The 17,752-nt window shown below is 61.2% G+C and overlaps 4 protein-coding genes across 4 annotated transcripts; all 4 read right to left on the bottom strand.

The window, feature by feature from the left end:
• Positions 1-1,167: 1,167 nt before the first annotated feature.
• Positions 1,168-3,903, bottom strand: LSCM1_02000 (uncharacterized protein; the record flags this gene model as incomplete). The annotated part of the gene is made up of 1 exon (XM_067319595.1): positions 1,168-3,903. One exon carries the CDS (start codon positions 3,901-3,903, stop codon positions 1,168-1,170), a length of 2,736 nt encoding a protein of 911 aa, XP_067176144.1.
• An 839-nt stretch (positions 3,904-4,742) lies between these two features.
• LSCM1_01999 (uncharacterized protein) lies at positions 4,743-7,409 on the bottom strand (the record flags this gene model as incomplete). The annotated part of the gene is made up of 1 exon (XM_067319594.1): positions 4,743-7,409. One exon carries the CDS (start codon positions 7,407-7,409, stop codon positions 4,743-4,745), a length of 2,667 nt encoding a protein of 888 aa, XP_067176143.1.
• A 1,140-nt stretch (positions 7,410-8,549) lies between these two features.
• On the bottom strand, positions 8,550-10,970 carry LSCM1_01998 (uncharacterized protein; the record flags this gene model as incomplete). Its single annotated transcript, XM_067319593.1, has 1 exon — positions 8,550-10,970. The coding sequence occupies one exon, from the start codon at positions 10,968-10,970 to the stop codon at positions 8,550-8,552; it is 2,421 nt and encodes an 806-aa protein (XP_067176142.1).
• A 1,667-nt stretch (positions 10,971-12,637) lies between these two features.
• On the bottom strand, positions 12,638-16,660 carry LSCM1_01997 (uncharacterized protein; the record flags this gene model as incomplete). Its single annotated transcript, XM_067319592.1, has 1 exon — positions 12,638-16,660. One exon carries the CDS (start codon positions 16,658-16,660, stop codon positions 12,638-12,640), a length of 4,023 nt encoding a protein of 1,340 aa, XP_067176141.1.
• Positions 16,661-17,752: the final 1,092 nt, after the last annotated feature.

The following is a 17,752-nucleotide window of genomic DNA, read 5'->3' as shown; positions in this document are numbered from 1 at the left end:
GAGAGTGGGGATCAAATGACCCGTTCACCCGTTCTCCAGGCTGACCTGCGTCAGTGCGTACAAACGGAGAAGAAAAGGGAGGAAGAACAGAGGCCGATGGGTAAAGGGGAGAGACTGTCTTTCAAAGTTGCACGGAGGCGCACACACCTCAAAACACTTCGACAGGTACAGACAAGTAATGTACAGAGGGTGCACCAGCGAAAAAGCCGACGACTATGAGGGCTTCTCAACAACAACAACGCCTCGCTTGCCAGAAGTAAGCTCGGCACAGCGCAAGCTCCACGAGACGACCTCCGCCCTTCCGCCCTCCGTTCTCCGAGCCTTAGGCGTAACGGCGCGACGCTCAACGACGCGTGCAGCTCTCTCCCGCTCGCGTTTCCTAAAGAAGGTGAGGAAGAGAATCGGGGCTGGGAGACCAGCAGCGCCCGAGCCGCAATGACGACGGGGGGAGTCCAAAAGAGCTGGGCAACGGCAAACGCAAGCGAAAAAGACCTCTGAAAGGGGGGTAGCCTGCATGTACGCCGGCGCAGTCCTCTGAACATTGCCCGGAGGGGGAGGGAGTCGTTCTTACTTGATGTGTGGACAACTATGTGTACATAAAGGCACGTGCATGTGCCTGTGCATGTGCAGAAGAAGGGAGGGAAAGCGGGCCCGAGGATGAGAGGAGGACGGCGTAGGCAAGAGAAGCGGAAGGGGAGTCAGGAAAACGGCAATAGAGCGGCCAGCAGCGCAGTGGAAAGGAAGAGTGTCATCGCATGATAGCATTGGTGCGCTTCGCTCTGCCCGTCCACTCCATCGCCAGCCCCGTCTGTCACTCAGCCGCACATCTATCCCTGACAATCCCGGCACCGATGAGGACTCGCCGTGGAGCACCATCGGAGAAAACGATGCAGCGATCCAGAGTTCGGAGAGGGGGAGAGGGGAGGAGGGGGAGCGAGAGCGACGCGCATGACTGGAGTGCAGCCCGCACGCCCGAGGGCCGAGGTTGAGCGTCGCTGCGTGAACAAAGGGCGGCATTTCAGAGTGAAGGCGCTTCGATCTGTGCCGACCTCCCCCCCATCCTACCAGAGAGATTGTGTGCGCGGGTGCATCTGAGTGCTTTGTGTTACCTTTATAAGTCAGCTTGCCTTCCACGTGGATTTAGAGGGGGGGCAGGAAGCTGTGCAATCACCACCACTTGTCGCACCCAAGCACCTCTCGCAGAAAGATGGTGGCGTAGCAGGACGAGGGCAGTGCAAAGGAAAGCTGTATCGTAGATCTGTGCTCTGCATCGACGCCATGGCCACGGCAAGCACACTGCTGCGCCTCAGCCCCCACGCCTCTCTCCCACTCGAGGGAGGCATCGGTAGGACGTGCAACTACTGCTCGCCACGAGCCAGGCACCGGCACACCAGCAACGCGGCGCTGTCCAAAGCCTTGCTCTGAGGTCCATCGAAGCTCCCGTAAGGCGTACCGAACGGCCGCATTCCTCCACTGCAGCCACAGCACGTCCAGCGCGGCCTCGCCGCGGTGAGTGCTGTCGAGCGCCACTCGGCCCACGTGGTAGCCGCCAAGCGGTAGCTGTGCCCTCGCCACAGCCTCAAAGGAAAGTTGAGCAGATGGCTGCTCCCACTCGCCGTGGTCTTCTTGGTGGGGCGTTTTTTCCACCTCTGTGGCCCTCGCCATGCCTCTGGAAACCAGATAGGAGGCCGCCAGGTTGAAGAAAAGACTTTGCCCCGAGTGCACCCAAAGGGACCTGAGATAGAATGGCACGCCCTCAGTGATAGCCTTCTCGCATAGGCGCGTCCACACCTCACTCTCGCCCAGCACGTCGGCGCTGCTGAGCGGGCACTCGGCAAAATAGATGCGATACGTTTGCCGCAGAGCGTGCGTCATGACCTGCGCGTCGCGTGCTTTGTTTGGCACGAAGCGCGCCTCCATCTTATCCGGGAACGCATCGTACACGTCGGGGCACCCGCGATACAGGCTGCGGACCGCCGCAACCCATCGAGCGGCGAAGAGGTGAGCGCCTGTGTGGTCATCAACGCGCTCGATCGTCTCGCTAAAGCGCTGTTGGCCAAAGTAGTTGATGAAGCCCACTTCTAAACACCGCGCGAAGCGCTGCTGGAGGAATTCACGGAGCTGCTGCTGCTGCTGCGCGTTCGCACACGCTACCGACGACGGCACACTTTCAAGCTCGGTCAAACGGGGCGGGGACGCCCATGCCTTGCGATCTGCTTCGCTGGCCCAGCGCACGCCTCGAACACGCAGCGAAAACCAGTTCCCAGAAAGCTGCCCAAGATGCACCGGTACACTAGACGCGCTCACGCGAAGGAGCTCGGCATAGCTTTGCAGCGGGTCTGCCGGCCAGCGCAGCGTCACAGGGTGAAAAGGTGCGGCGTTCAAGAGTTCGTGTACGCGACCCCGAGCGGCGCTTGTGGTAGCCACAGGGACTGAGCACCGCTGCACTGACACCGCTCTTTTGTCCTTCATGCCGGCGACGCAAACAGAGCCGTCCTTTACGCCGAAGTACTCACCCAGTAGTTGGCGCATCTCCGCCGTGTCCAAATTGCGCTTCCTCACAACCACGTGCACGTAAGCTGGGGTAGCACTGTTAGGCACCGATGCAGCCGACATGGGCGGCCCGTCCTCTGGCTTGGCCTCCATGTCTGCGCGGGTGCGCCGAGCCCCCACACCAGTAGCGGTGCTGCTCGGCGGGCGTGCAGCGGCATCGCGCATTAGTGCGTCTTTGCTGTCCATGCTACTGCCGCCTGAGCGGGCACGGGAACGCAGGGTGACGTGTCCCTCGCGCACTAGGCAGCTTACAAAGGGGTAGAAGCGGCGAAGCAGCTCGTGCACCTGTCGCCGCACCTCCTTGTCCGATACCAGCGGCACCGACTCCGCTGCAGCCCCCGTGGCCCAGTCCTCCGCTGTCTGCCGCCGCATCGCTTCCGCTAGGGGTGCGAAAGAGGTGCTGCAAAGTCCCCTTTCTGCAGCACGCGCGCCAGCAGTAGAGCTGGCCCCAGCTTCACTGCCGTGGCTGTTGAAGAGCTCGTGCAACTCTGCACGGGTTTCGTCGTCGAAGCTTCGCCCCAGGCGTGCGGCGTGTGCCTCGGCTGACCACCTCGCCAAGCACAGCGCCGCCTCCTCGCCAAGCGCGGCGCAAAACAGCACATAATGCAAATCTAAGGAGCACAAAATAGCCGAGGTGCCGCCGGCCCAGGAACGCAGGTGTGGGAAGTGCCAGCGTACCATCAAGTGCACCAGCTGCCGATCTCGCTTGACCGGGAAGTGGCCGAGGGTGTGCGCGGCCGTTCTCCACCACGGCAGACTCGTATCCGCTCCGCAAGACGCCGTCGGCCTTCCATCCAGCGGCGTCTCGGAGTCACCTTTGGCCGCAGCAGGAATGTCGCGAAGGAGCAGGGAAAGTGCCGCTTGCGTGAGCGTCGATGACGCACGCGCCGCCGCCTCTTCCAAGGTCCCGAAGCAGCGGTGCAGTTCTGGCGCGCGCGCAGTCAGTATGCCTCGTAGAGCCTGCATGGGGTGCAAACATGTCTCCGGACACTTGGATGGTCCATGTAGCGTGGGTGGTGCTAGCCCGAGCTCAGCTTCCCACCGAGAAAGTGCGCCCTCTTCGGCCTCATCATCGACGGAATCGTCTGCAACGGCCGCTAGCAGATTCGATGCTCCTGCAGACAAGAGGTTGTAGTCTTCGGCATCCGTGCGCTGCCCTGCCGGGTCCACCTCCACGACGAAAAAATCTTCTGGTGATTTCTTGAGGTTGCCGGTTGCGCACCGCACGCATGCCGCAACGCCGTCTGCCGCCTCAGTACTCGGCCAAGCCTCGGCTGCACACAGTGCGGGCGTGGACGCGAGGCGAGGCAAAGGTGTGAGGAATGAGGTGATGCCACATGCACGTAGCATGGCTCTGCGACTGGCAGAAGTTCGACGAGAATAATTTACAGAGGGGGGCAGTGAGGTAAGTGCGAGTCCTACGCCTTCATGGCCTCCGTGAACGCCGCCTGCGCCCTGACGTATCGGTGAGCAGGTCCTTCCTGTACCCAATTCACCATCCCATGAGACGAGGGCGAAGGAGACGCGGGGGGAGGGGGGCGATCAGGTGGAGATGGAGGACGGGGAAGTGGAAGAGGGAAAGATGAGAAGGAAGAGCTCAGCGTGCACGAGAAGAGAGTCAGAGGCAGAGACACAGAGGCGCACGCGGTTGGTTTAACCAAAGAGGTCCCTCGCAACAAGCCCGCACGCACAGGCTCAAGGAGCGCAAACAGAAAAAAAACAAGAAGATTAGAGCATTGCAAGTGGTGCTGGTGTCAATTCTGCCCTGTGAAGTGAGAGAGGGAGGGGAGAGAGGTGGGACTACTCCTCCCCCTCGCTGTTCGATCCTCACGCTGCACTTCTCTTCCGGCCGCCCATCACACGCACTTTCCCTCATCTTCGGCATTCAGTGCTGTGTCTCCCGCTCAGCGTTCGACACTGGAAGCGCTCAATGCACGGCCCGTGGCCACACGTTCATGTGCAAGCAGGAGTTGACGGCGTCGCAACGACTTCAGGAGGTAACAGGCACAAACGCATACGAGCAGCTCGAGCAACGCTCACACTAATGCGAAGAGCGAAAGGGTTTTTTCGCTTCTTGTCACATCCTCTGAAGAGCAGAGGCCGCAGCCTCAACGGAAGTGACGAGGGGGGAGGAGAGGGCCACGGCTCTGCTGCGGCTGCGGCTGCCCAGAGTCCGTTTCTTGTCACCATCACCTCACTCGCCCGGTGTCGACGAGGTCCTCATAGGGTCGCGCGCCGACCTTTTCCATGAGTCGATCGCCCACAAAGTTCACCCGCGTCAGTACCCCGACCACCCGCTGTGTCTGATCCAGCACTGGCAGGTGGCGAAGCCCCAGGTGGCGGAAGGTGTAGTACGCCCTCGAGACACACACGCCCTGTTGCACGTACGGCGCGCTATTGTCCACGTACGGACGAAGGTCAATGTACGAGCGAGCGGCAGCGAGCGGCAGGTGCTCCATCATGGGAATGCTCGGCAGGCGGTTCCAGAAAAGAAACTCATGCACGCGCTTCAACTCGGTCGCAGTGACGTGGGACGGAATGATGCCCTCGGCAGCGTTCTGCTCCGATGACGTCCTGTCGGGCCCCTCTGCTGCTGCCGCTGCGCGGCCGCGGCCGCTGTCTGCCTCTCCATTGTCAGTGCCTTCGTCGCCGGCAAGTACCTCTGCAGCATCACCCATCTCGCGCAGGTACACGACCCAGAGCAGCAGCTGAAGTTGTGCGCGCGTAATCATGCCTTCGTAGGCTTGGTCTGTCTCACCAACTCGAACTACGGGAAAGGCATTGTGCCGTGTCATGGTCAGCACCTCGAGCACGTGCAGAACTGTATCTATCGTCTCCAGCACTACAGCAGGGCTCGTCATGATGTCTCGGGCAGTGTACGTATCGAGTAGGTGCATGCTCGTCTGTGCCTCGAGGAAGGGGACCGCCTTTACCTCCAGCGAAGCGTGGTAGAAGGAGTGACAGCACTTGTCTGCGACGCTCTTCGCAAGCAGGATACCGAGCATGAGGCACGTGAGGTGCGACACATCAGCCGTCAGCTCCATCATCACGACGACAAGGGCGAAGGTCAGGCGGGAGATGCCCGCAAAGTATGCGGAGGCTCCGATAAGGGCGACCACGCCTTCATCCGCCCACGCTGGGCTCTGGAAGAGAATGCCGATGAGGCGGCCCTCGACGGCGCCGATGAGCAGCGATGGTATGACGGTGCCGCAGGAGATGAACATGCCGCCGGCATAGCTCGAGCCGACCGAGTAAATGGTCAGATGCAAGAGGAGCGACCACGCAGGAAACAGCCCTGCGGAGCGGCGCGAGAATAATAGTCGCAGCAGGTTGTACGGATTAGTCATGGTGAGCGTTGCGAGCGGGTGATGCGTGGTTGCCGGTCGCGCGCAGAACGCGGTGAAGAGTTCCACGTGCAGGGCCTCTTTCTTCTCGCGCACATGCGATGGGGTCGGCACGCACGGTGTGAAGAGGGGCAACATGTAGCAGGCTGTGGCAAAGAGAGCCGCGAATACGCACGGCTCGAGTACACGGTAGAGCGCCGAGGGGAAGAGGCAGCGCGAGCGCCAGCGGGAAAAGCGAATGCTGCTGACGGTGTAGGCCACTGCCAGGAGACCCGACACCACTGCCACCACCACAGTAGGGATAAACGTGTACGTGTACAAGGCAACCGTGTTCTCTGCCACCGTGTCCATGTAGAACATCGCGATAGACGAATCACGCAGATTGCCGGGCGCCATGGCGGACCGGTTGACAAGGTGCCAGCCGGTGAGAAAAGAATTGCACGTGTGGATGATCCACATGCAGGAGAGACAGGAGAGGAACACGAGCCACGCGAGGCGTACAGAGAAATGCGTCGCCATCTCCTCCAGGACAAAGAGCATCCCTCCCAGCGGGCTTGAGAAGGCGCTCGCCAAGCCGCAAGCCGCGCCGGCGGAGATGAAGTCACGCTGATCGCGCGGATTGCGAAATGAGTCAAAGACGGAGGTGGCACTGCACCCCAGAGATCGACTGCGGCCAGTGGGGAGCCCTGCTCCGATGAGCGAGCCCATGTGAATCATGGGCCCCTCCGCTCCCACCGGCAGACCCGCACTCACCGCAAGGATGCACGAGAGCGTCTTGATGACGAGATTTCGAATGTTGAAGATGCGCGGGAACATGACGCCATTGAGGTATGCCATAACATCTGGGATACCGCTGCCAGCGGCGCTCGGCATGACGAGACAGCAGAGGGATGACAGCAGCGCCATCAGTACGCCCCACATCGTATACAGCACCCACCCGCGCAGCAGCGCTGACCATGGCAATGTGAGCAGGGTTATCGCCGCGCTGCTGCCACTCTCGCTCTCATTTTCAGAGCGGATTATTGCCGGCAAGGAAGCGCCAAGCTTGCTGAGTGGCGGGCGAAAATCGCTGCGGCTGCGCACCACTCCTTGCACGGCATCCAGCTTCACCCCTGCGAGGTAGTCGAGCGTCTGAAACAGCAGAAGAGACCATCCGCCAACGGCAAAGCCGATCAGGACAAACATTAGCAGGCGTAGCCGCCCCTGTGCGCCCGTGCTGCATTGGCGAGCGGTGTTGACTCTGTGAACGAGGGACTGACCCTCAGCGTAATCGATGCTCTCATAGCAATCCATGCGCCGCCGTTCCTCTGCTGTAAAAGTGTGCGGGCGTTGGGCCCTTTCGAACAGAGGCGCTCTAGAGCGGTTCACCTCGGCGTCTCCGACTTCCTCCACCTCTTTCACCAGCTCGTAGAACCAGGCGGCCGTCGCTATGTCCGTCTCCCGCCTACCGTGTGTCGTAGACGGCGGGTCGAACGGCCCGGTGGTGCTAACACTGTCGTGCGCTGCGCTCATAGCTGACGCGGCAGAGGTCCTGAAATGCACTCGGGAGAGTCCCCTGCGGCGCCGCGCCGCTGATGAAACTGTCGATGGTGAACTCCTTCGAGGCAGCGGCGCGGCCCTCGTCCGTCCAGAGAACAGAAGCTTCGACAAAAATACCCAAGAGCAGGTAATGAGGCAGTCTGAGAGGAACGACTCTGCGCACTGTGTCTCGGCATAGAAACCGAAAAGACACCAGGCGTGTTCAGGGCGTCACCCCCACGCAGAGAGGGCCTACAGGATTGCAGCGGGTGGAGGGCAGCTGGTGCATGCAGCAGAAGGGCCGTCTCATCGCCAGTGACGTGCAACACGAGGTTGCGGCAGAGAAGCACAGCGGCCAAATGAAGTCGTGTGGAGCAAGGCAGCGTCGCGCAAAGCACCGGCAGAGGCGTAGCGTGCGCCGACACGCATGTGGGCGCGAGAAAAAGAAGAGGGGTGCGAAGACGGGCGGGGAGACGCGGAAGGGTGGGGGGAAAGCGCTCAACGGATGCAGCGGAGTGGGCTACAGGTGAGGCGCCCGGCGCATGGGGGCTGGGTAGCGTCAGCGTGCGGCTGTGCTGCCACAGCACCCTTTCGTAGCGTTCCGTCGCCTCTGCCGTCCCACTCTTCTACTATGGACCTCGCCCCTCCTCTTCCCAAGCCTCGAGTGCCGGAGGAGGGAGGGAGGGAAGTAAGCTCGCTGGCCCGAGCCTTGCGAGTTGCTGGCGTCCTCTATTTCTGGCTAGGCTTGTGTTTTGGCTGTGATAGGGATGGGGCCTCAACGATGGAAGAGAGGTGCGAAAACATTTGTGTGTGGGGGGGATGAAGCGAGGGAGAAAATGTACACAGAGAAGTAGTCTGAAAAAGGGGGGAAGAGGTGTGGGTGACTGGGGAGCGCAGGCGCACAGACAGACAGAGGAGGGGAGGGAGGGGAGGGGAGGGGAGATGGGGGCACCCCCCCATCGAAAAAAAAAGGGAAGACAACGCCCAAACACGCAGAAAGAATTTCAGGAGAAGCGGCACCACAGCACCAAAGAGGGAAAAAAGGAAAAGAGAACAGGTTAGAGGGCGGGTGCGCTGTGCTGCTGAAGCATATGAAAAGCTTGCCCACAATGCGCATGCACGGCATCGACCATCTCAGCTGCTGTATACGGAGTTGTCTGTCGGCAGTGCTAAGACTGCCGTCGCGCCTCTTAAACTCGGCGTCGTCGAGGCGGCCTCGCAGATCGACTGCCACTTGGTCCTATACCGGCGCAGCAGCTCGTTCAGGCTGCGCAGGTAGAGCGAGGGGTAGTGATGTAATGCCGCTTCGGGGGTAAGGATCATCTGCTCACGCACCGCTGTGGCAGTCAGAGGAACGGCGAGAAGATGACGGCGGCGCGTCCCCGACGTCATGTTGTACAAGGAGCCAGGGATCACCAGGAGGGGCACTGATTTCTCTGACACCACCGCGACAGCAGCTCCGGTGTCGTAGTCGGCCGTCTTGCTGCTAGTAAAGAGGCTCTCTTCCGTCGGTTGGGCGTATTGCCGGACACAGGCATCCTGCAGCGATCGCAACTGCAACCGGCTAATCACATCCATGCCGTTACTGAAGGCCACTAGACGACTCCCAGAGCGCTTCTCCTCTTGGCGCAGCCACGCATTCAGCAACGGTACCGCGCGCCGCTCCACCACTGGAGCGGCACCAAACGTGTACGTGACTGTTTTCATGAAAGGTACACGTTCGGTCATAGCAGCTGTGCCTGTCGCAGAGACAGTGGATGAGTCGGTCGCAGAAGAAAAGGGCAGTGAAGAGGAATATGTGGGCGCCTTCGCACGGCGCAAGAGCGTCGTCGACGAATGCAGCGTGGGGCGCCACGGCCCGCAGTACAGGAGGTGAAAGAGAGAGGCCTGAATGCCACCCAGAGAGTGTCCAGTGATGCAGAGGTCGTAGCTGCTGTACTGGGTGTGTATGGCGCGCAGAACAGGGAGGAGCTGCACACCAGCTTCGACGACGGACTCGTAGAAGCCGAGCGGTATCGCTGTGCACAGCCGCTGCGGCGTGTCTGTGCCAGTGGCCGCTGCTGCATCAGTTGCGGAGGTGTGCTCAAAGACAACGTTGGCGTAGCCCTCTGTGACATCCACCACAATGTCTGCTGGCGTCAGTGAGCCGCGAAAGGTTAGGACGACGCGGTTCGCAGCGTGGTCCAGGAAAAGGGCCCAGCAAGATTGACCAACGCGGAGCGAGTAGCGACTCGCCACGCACTCGAGTAATGCATTCGGCACTTCGCCCTGCAGCATGCGGCGCATGGACTCCAGTTGCTCCTCAGAGTTCGCGCAAACGTAGCGCCGGTGAGGCTCTGCCATGAGCTTTGCCAGTTCGCGCAAACTGGAAAAGTAGTTGAGTTCGAAGGGCAGCCCGTACGCGGCGACAGCGTAACGTGCAAGGTACGAGGCAGTGTCGAGCGCGTCGAGCTTCCGTTTGATGATAGCATGCTCAGAAGGTGCAACGCCAAGCTGAGAGTCGAGCGAAGAAGAGTCGGTAGTGGTGGCAGCAGCAGCAGCACGTGTCAGTTGCAGCTGTGTCGCCCGCGCACGGCGCAACTCTTGGCGCACCCACAACTTGTACGCGTGGCGACTCACATCGCTGTTGAGGGCTGCCTGGGCAGCGTACTGCGAAACATCCCGTCTGCGTAGACCGCATCGGGTGAGTTGTGCCTGCACCTCGCGTGCGATCCGCTTCGTTAGCGTCCAGCACGACGGTCTTCCAAAGACCTCGACGTGGAACGGGTCTAGGCGCCGCAGCTCCGCCACGTCAGCGTCCTCCATGGCGGTGTTGGCGATGTCCGTGGAGATAGCATGCCCGTAGCGCTCGCCGGTGCTGCTGTCGGCTGAGGCTGTGGCAACGCCAGTGCTCTCCTCGCCTTCATTCGCGTCATTCCACTCGACCGAGGGCATCGTGGCCTCCGCCGTTGTGCGCTCTGCCATGGAACGACTAGCCCCACCGGGCCTATCCGTAGGTGCCAGGGCGGCGTCACTCGCCTCTGCGTGGCCCTGGAGACCGTCACATATGTCGCACCGATAGCACGTCTCAGAAGGCTGCAGGGGTGGTGTTGCCGGTGTGGCCATGGGAGCAGGAGCCCGACGCAAGCCACGCCGACGTACAGCCCAGCGGGCACGTAGGGATCGCAGCCCTCCAAACGAAGCAAGGAATGGAAAAGCAGCGGCGCCCCCTGTCACTGCTGTCCTCGGCGACGTGCAAGCAGGGGATGGGGGGTGCCCGCGAGACGTCAACGAGGAGGCCTGAGCGTCACCGCTAGGTGGCGCGCTGGGGCGGAGCACATAAATCGACTCGGCTGTTGACGTGCATACCGTGGGCTCGTCGTACGGGGAGCGCCTCGAGGAGCGCAGGGTGTAGAGCGGGTAGGTGCAGGTGCACACACGGTTGCGAGGTGTTGGGGTATGCGGGATGCGGTAGCGGTAGAGGGGCCGACACCAGTCCTGGATCATACCAAACAGCTGTCCCTCCAGCCTGGGAAGCTTCGTTGTGGCCGGGGCCATGCGCAGGTGGCGCAGCATCCCCTCTTGGCAACTATGTGTGCGGGTAAACGTAAACGCGTGACACGAAGCGAAAAGGAACGGAGAAAAAGGCGGTGGTGTCCGAGACCAACGGGGAGAGCATGGAAGGCACAAGCGATCGTGCGTGAGAGCTCTTACTATATGCGTGGTGTGAAGCACACAGTGCTGAAGGAGGCAGCGCAGCGGCCGGTGAAGGGCGAGACGACGCGGAGAACACGAAGGAAAAGGAATGAATATGGAGAAGGTTTGCCCGTGTCTTCTGTAAGCCAGGCCGCGCCGATGATGGCAAGAGTGGAGTCGCTCTGTGAGTTAGTGCCGTTGCTGACTTACAAAGAGAAGATCAGGACGGAGAGGCACAGCAACAGAGTGTCAGTGTGCGGTAAAAGGAGGAACGGTGGGGAAAGCGCAGAGCAGAAGGTGGACTACAGCGCTTGCGCTTATTGATGTGCATCGATGAAGCACTTCACACACATACATAGCAGACGCACACACCAGCACACAAACACACAAGCACACGCAGGTGCACACAAGAAAGAGAGAGAAAGAAAGAGGTCGTACGCGCAAGCGCGGTGCACAGAGGCTGGCGCCTAATGAAGTGGCAGAATCAGCAAAGAAATTTCGATCAAACACACAGAGAGATCGCACGGATATCTGCGAGCAGGAAGCGAGAAAAAGAGAGGGTGTGTGTTGGTGTGCGTATGTGGATGTGTGTGTGTGTGTGTGTGTGTGAAGGTCACACGCCGCGATACTGCAAAAGAAAACGGTGAGTGGAAGGGATGAATGAACGGAAAAAAAGTGACAGGCGTGATAACGCGCTAGGGAGACGCTGTGCAGTACTGCCGTGTTGGCTTCAGACAGAGACGGAGAAAAGAGGAGCGCGTAAAGGCAGAGTTGGTGCATGGAAAGCCGACGTATCGCCGAGCGTGGCTCAAGAAGGGAGCAGTAACGGGAGAGAGCAGCAGCAGCAGCAGCAGAGCACGCGTGCATGGCCACCAAAAATGTTCATGTGTTCCCAGCACCGCGGCGCGGCGATGGAAGAAGGAAACGAGAGACGAGTGAAAGGGACGGGGAGGGGCCGCCCTGCACAAGGCCTCAGCAGGTGCGAATAAGGGAAGGCTTCGAAGGAGGTGGGGCAAAGTCAAAACCGCGGATAAGCCTTCACGCTGGTGCCCCCCTCCTCCTCCCCCACCGGCACGACCGCCTCACACCGATCCCAGAAGACGCAATAATGGATGCTGCACCGAGGCCTCACCCTCCACCTCCCTCTGGTGTTTCCATGTGCCCATGCACAACCACTGGCGGTGCGTCCAGCCGATCATCTCGATAAAAGCGATCGCGTTTTCATTTCGCTGCCTGTGCGTGGAGCCTCCCGGCCCAAACGCCATGAGCAGTGGCAAAGGGATGGAGGGAGAGGGGGGGAGGGGCCGGTCTGTCCAGCCGTGTAGGGAAGGAGGCCATCTCGAAGGGATGAGAAGAGAGGCAAAAAGCGACTGCGCCCACGCAAGATCCACGCAAAGAAAGCGCAGAGACGTACGAGCCGCTGCAGGGGGGACCGAGAAAAAGCCGAGGGAGGAGAAACAGAGGCACATACACACAACAGAGAGAGGGGGGAGGGAGGGATGGCAGCGATATCGGCTCATGCTACGCGCTCACGCCTTCATGCAGCTCTAATAGAGGTCGCTGATGGGGGCTATGCAAATCTTCACAGTGTCATCTCGCGCCAGCTTATCGGTTCGCATCAGCTCGCTGCGATGCAAAAAGGGGTAAAGGCCCCATCCCTTCCCGGCATATTGCTTCATCCACCCCGTCACCCGCCACTCCGCCCATGTCACCTCGGAAAAGGCAATAACGCGGAAGTCTATGCGCAGACGGTGTTGAAGGGGAAAGAGAAAGAGTCCGAGCCACTCCGCCTCCGCCTCCTCGGACGGCCGCACAACCGTCACGAGGGAGTCATCGGCAGCGTCTGTCGCCAACGCGGTGTGGTCCTCCTGCATAGAGTCGATGACAACAGGAAAGCTGCGCGCCTGCCCACCACCGACCTTGCCGCCGCCTCCTTCAAGCGAGTCGGGCAGTGTCGACTTGGATGTCGCGACCGCCGTTGCGTCGGCGTTCTTCCCTGCCACCACCGTTGGTGTGGAAGGCGCACCACCATCGCGGTGGCGCGCCCCAGGGAGCGGCGCGATGCGCAGCTCCCATGATACACCGAGCAAGCGAAATGGCGTGGAGCAGACTGTCTTCCGCTGCCCAGGTTCAAAGTATGACGTGGCGCTCTGAATGACCCAAATATAGCCTCGCTGAAGATCCCCCAGAGAGCGGTGCAAGCAACGCTCCTGCTGCGTCGACGGAGACTGGCTGCAGAAGAGTGACAGCGGCGATGTGGCAGCACCGTTTTCACTCTGCAGGTCTGCTCCTAGAGCTTGGCTGCCCCACAGTCGTTGCGGTACGTTGCTGCAGGCGTCACGACGCGGCGAAGACAATGCCGTCGGTGTCTGGCTGCGCACGTGCCCCGTAGCAGAGTTCGACCGGCTATGCGCTGCACCCAGCAAGGAGAGGGAGGTGCCTACGCGCGATGGTGAAGTCGTCTCCCTCCTCACGTGGAACGGCCCTGCGGAAGCAGATCGCTGTGGCGTCGTCGCATCGGCCATGTCGATAGGGACGCTACCAATGCTTACCAGCAGTCGACGCAGGCTCCCCCAGTCAATGTCTGCAAAGAGCGCTTCGCTCGCCTGCGTCCGAGCCTCGTAGTCCGCAATGGCGTCACTGAGGCGCCTCTCCTCGTCCTCGTGTTGAGCAAAGCTGTCTCGCACTTGGCAAATCAGCGACGGGGTCGTGCGAAGGAAATGCAGCAGCTCGGGCAGGCTACTCGCCGTACTGCGGGTGCCTCCAACGAAGAGCCCGGTACCGCTCGCGACTGCTAGCGTGTGGTAGCGGCGCAGCGCCGCGTCTAAGGAGGCAAGTGCTTGCGAGCACTTTGTAACCAATGCGGAGGCCTCTGCGAGCGGCGGCCTGCACTGCGCCTCTTGCACCTTCTGCGCCATGAAATGCTCCGCCTGATGAAGCGCCTGCTCCAGTTCCAAAAAGCGCTGCTGAAGAGAGCTGACGTCTCGCCGCTGCCGCGCGGCGTGGCGCGCCTGCTCCGCCCTCAGTTCCTCCGCCACCTTTGTGTGCGCTGTCAGCCATTGGCGCAGTTGCTCATGCAACGCCTCCGCCTTCGCGCGCACAATCGTCGCCCTCTCCCCCGCCTCCACCACGACATGGGCGCGATGCGCCCCAACGCTGGCGCAGTACGGGCACGTCAGCTCATCGCACGCTGTACAGTAGAGCGACTGAATCTGGTTGGGATGAATGCCGCAGGCGAAGTGATTGAGGGTCGCTGGTGGCGCCGGCGGCTGTGAGAATGGGATCTTAGACGAGGGGGGCGGTGGTAGGGTAGAGAGAGCCGCCTGCGGCGCCGGGCCAACGACGCTCCCGCCGCTCAGCGGGCCGCCACCGCATGCGCCTTCGTATGGTGGCAGAAGGGGGGGCCGTAATGGGGCTCCATGAAGAGTAGCCGGGAGGGGCGCGCTGGCGCCTCCGGCTCCTCCGCCAGCGCCACTACCGCGTACAGCAGGTACCAACGGCTGCGCTGCACTGCGACTCTTAGCGCTTCCGCCACGGGGCAGGCCCTCGTAGAGCAGCCCGTTTTGGCTCGAGTGCGCGTTGTAGAGACCCTGAAAGCGCGGAGACGATGCCGGGCGCTTAGCAGCCCACACCGAATTCGTCCTCAGCGAGGGTTGGGTGGCGGATGGGTTCAGAAACGGCGGGTGCTGCGCCGACTGTATACGAGGCACCGAGGAGGCACGATCACCTCGGTAAACAGCACGATTGGCGTGCGAAGCGTCGCGAAAGCTTTCGTCGCCGGCCGAGTACGCCCCTGACGCCGACGGTGAGCTCGTCAGGCGTTCGCCTCCGCCGTTCACCCGTGTGCGTTTTGAGGCCGCGGCGTTGGGAGCCGCGAGTTCGATCGGTCCACCGCCACCACCACTGTCGTGCGCGGCAATATCCTCCTCGCTCTCAACGCCGCTCTGCCGCGCGACATGGCGCTGGTTGGAGGCGTCACGGCGACTGGGCATGGCTTTGCCCCCGCGGCCCATCTGTGAGACTGAGGCGGCTCGCTGGCGGGGCATGGTACAGTCGGCGTAGCGAACTTCTTCCCTCAGCACTCTGCGGGTGCCCTGCGGGGAATCAGAGGCCGCAGAGGCCGTCCGTGCATGCGGTGTGCCGCTGTCCAATGGCACGGACCTTTGTCTCGAGCCAATCCTAAACCACTCCCTCATGTTGTAGGACTTAGGCGAAGGGGTCAAGGGCCGCGGCAGTGGCGATGAGCCTGCAGCAGGCTTCATCTTTTCGTCCTCTCTCGCCGCCGCGACTTGGGCTGTGGTCCCTGGCGCCCGGACCGGGCTGACTGTGACGGAACGCTCACTCCCGGGACCCTGCTGTACCGGTAAAAGGGCAGCCGAGGGTGTCACGGTTAGCAGATAGCGAGGCAGTGCCTGGTAACTGTGCTGTACCTGTACTTGCACAAAGCAGAGGTCTTCTGCGGTGATTGCCGCGGCCTCCTCGGTGCGTAGGCTGCGCTTCTGATTGCGGGCTCGCATGTAGCAAACACTGTCGTAGCCGCGTGGCGGCTTCACAGGAGGGGTGGGGAAGGCCTGCTTGTCCGGGCTCTCGCCAGTGAGACCCTGGTCCGTCATGAAGCGGCGGCCAGGGGCTACCTCACACAGGAGCACCTTCTGAGGGCCGGTGTTGGCTGAGGCGTACTTCACATGTGAGCCAAGCATTGAGGAGGTAAAAACAAAGGGGTTGCACAGCGTGTTCGCCGTGGTCGGCGCCGATGTCGACGGAGACGATGCTTCCAAGGCGGCAGCCGAGACCTGCGGCGCAGGAATGCGCCACCGCGACTCGGCGTCGCTTGGCGCGCCCGGGACGCCGGGGGAGGACAGTAGCGCGGCTTCCAGCGACGTGGGAACGTCTTCCCGGAGCAGAAATCCGTACGTCAACACGTCCCGCACGCACCACGCGTTGTTGCTGTAGTAGAGCAGCTGCACCTTCTCCTGATGGTCCGACAGCCGTGTCCTTCGGGTCTCGTCGAACATGCGCGTCAGAAAAGGACAGCGAATGCGCACCGCATTTTGCATATGGAAGCTGACATATCTGTTGCCCAACCACTGCGCTGCATGGCGACGCAGCTCATCGTACTCCAAGCTGTCGCGTTTTTCATCCAACGGCTCCAGTCGGATCAGCTCTGTCTCCATCCACAGTTGACACCGGTAAATGCACGCCTCGGCAGCGCAAGCGTCCAGCTCGTCGACGGACGAGGAGGCGTCGCCGTGCGCAGTAGCCCCTCCATCCGCCTCTGCCGTTGTCAAGGCCTCGGCTGCCGAGGTGCGTGGACGCTGAGAAAGCAGGCGGCTGTCTGCTTGCAGAAGCGCACGCACATCACGCAGGAGCTCGTAGCGACGGCGCGTGCAGTTCCAGTAGGAGAGGACCTTTGCTGAGTGTCCTACTCGGTCCTCAATAAGCCGCCGTACCTCGTCGATGCTCCGCGGCACTCGCACATCCGGTAAGGCATGCAGCTTCTGCGAGTCGTCGCAGTAAACTACAATGCGCAAGTACGTGTGGGGGGACCCTGAGGACGAAGGTGCCCCCATGGCTCGCGTAGAGGTGACGATGCGCCGATGCGGCTGTCTTTAGAGAGGCACCGGCTGTCTCAGAAGGTTGCAGCAAGGAGAGACACACTCAGAGGGCGGACAAGAAAGACGCAAGCACACACGCAAGAGGGACGATGGCCTTGGCACCGAGCAGACCCGAACGAGATAGTATGTGCGGCGACGAGCTTAAAGGGTTCTCTACCCCACACGATGAAAGTGGTAACGACGGAAAAAGAAAATTGACCTCAGGTGAAGATGTGTGTGTGGGACTGTGTCCTCTCTCATTGTAAGAGGGGTGAAGAGGGGGCGTGCGAGCGAGGCACACCGGAGATGCGCTGCTCACGCCACACAGACAGTAAGACTGTGACAGGCCCCCGCCTAATGGCAGCGGCACGAAGATTTTGCGGGAAAGCGCCTCGTCTCACAGGTGCTCTGTATGATATACTCGTGTGCGTGCGCGCCCTCACGGGTGCGAGAAGCAGAGGACAGAGCCGAGCGTGCCGCAAAGAACGAAGAGAGGCAACCTACGCACCCCGTACAGGGAAGAACGTGCCCGCCCCTTTACAGACGCTCACGCATACGCACTGCGCGTGTAGTGGAGAAAGAAAACCGGAACGCGTGTTTGCCTTTTTCTCTCGCTGCGACTCGAAGACGCCTTCGTCTTCCTCCCTTCTGCGTGTATGCGTATGCCTGCGAGGCGATGATCTAAGGCTGCACGGCCCTCTGTGCACACATGTGAGGTTGAGCAGCACTTGTGAAGCAAGAAGCGGGGGATAGAGGGAGAGGAGGAGTGAATCAGCACGAGAGCTGAATAGGCGCGTTGAACGTCACGGAAGGACTGAGTGGCCGCGAAGACGTGCTCGCACTTTGCCCAGGGCGACTTCCGTTCGGCACCTCTCCAGAGGGGCATGGAGGAGAAGGCAAAGAAAACCATTCGCGGGTGATGACCATGGCAGAGTGCTACGAAGTGGCACATCAAGCAGGGGAGGAGGAGGGGGGACGACACGCCTCCCCTCTCTCAAGACACAGATACGCACAGGCAGACAGTCATATACACGCACAGCACACACGCACGCAGAAACAGATACAGGC

The sequence above is a fragment of the Leishmania martiniquensis genome, chromosome 32 (genome assembly GCF_017916325.1).
Source record: "Leishmania martiniquensis isolate LSCM1 chromosome 32, whole genome shotgun sequence".
Classification (NCBI taxonomy): Eukaryota; Euglenozoa; class Kinetoplastea; order Trypanosomatida; family Trypanosomatidae; genus Leishmania; species Leishmania martiniquensis.
Note: the sequence above shows the minus strand (reverse complement) of the source record. Positions and strands in the feature narration are given on the sequence as shown.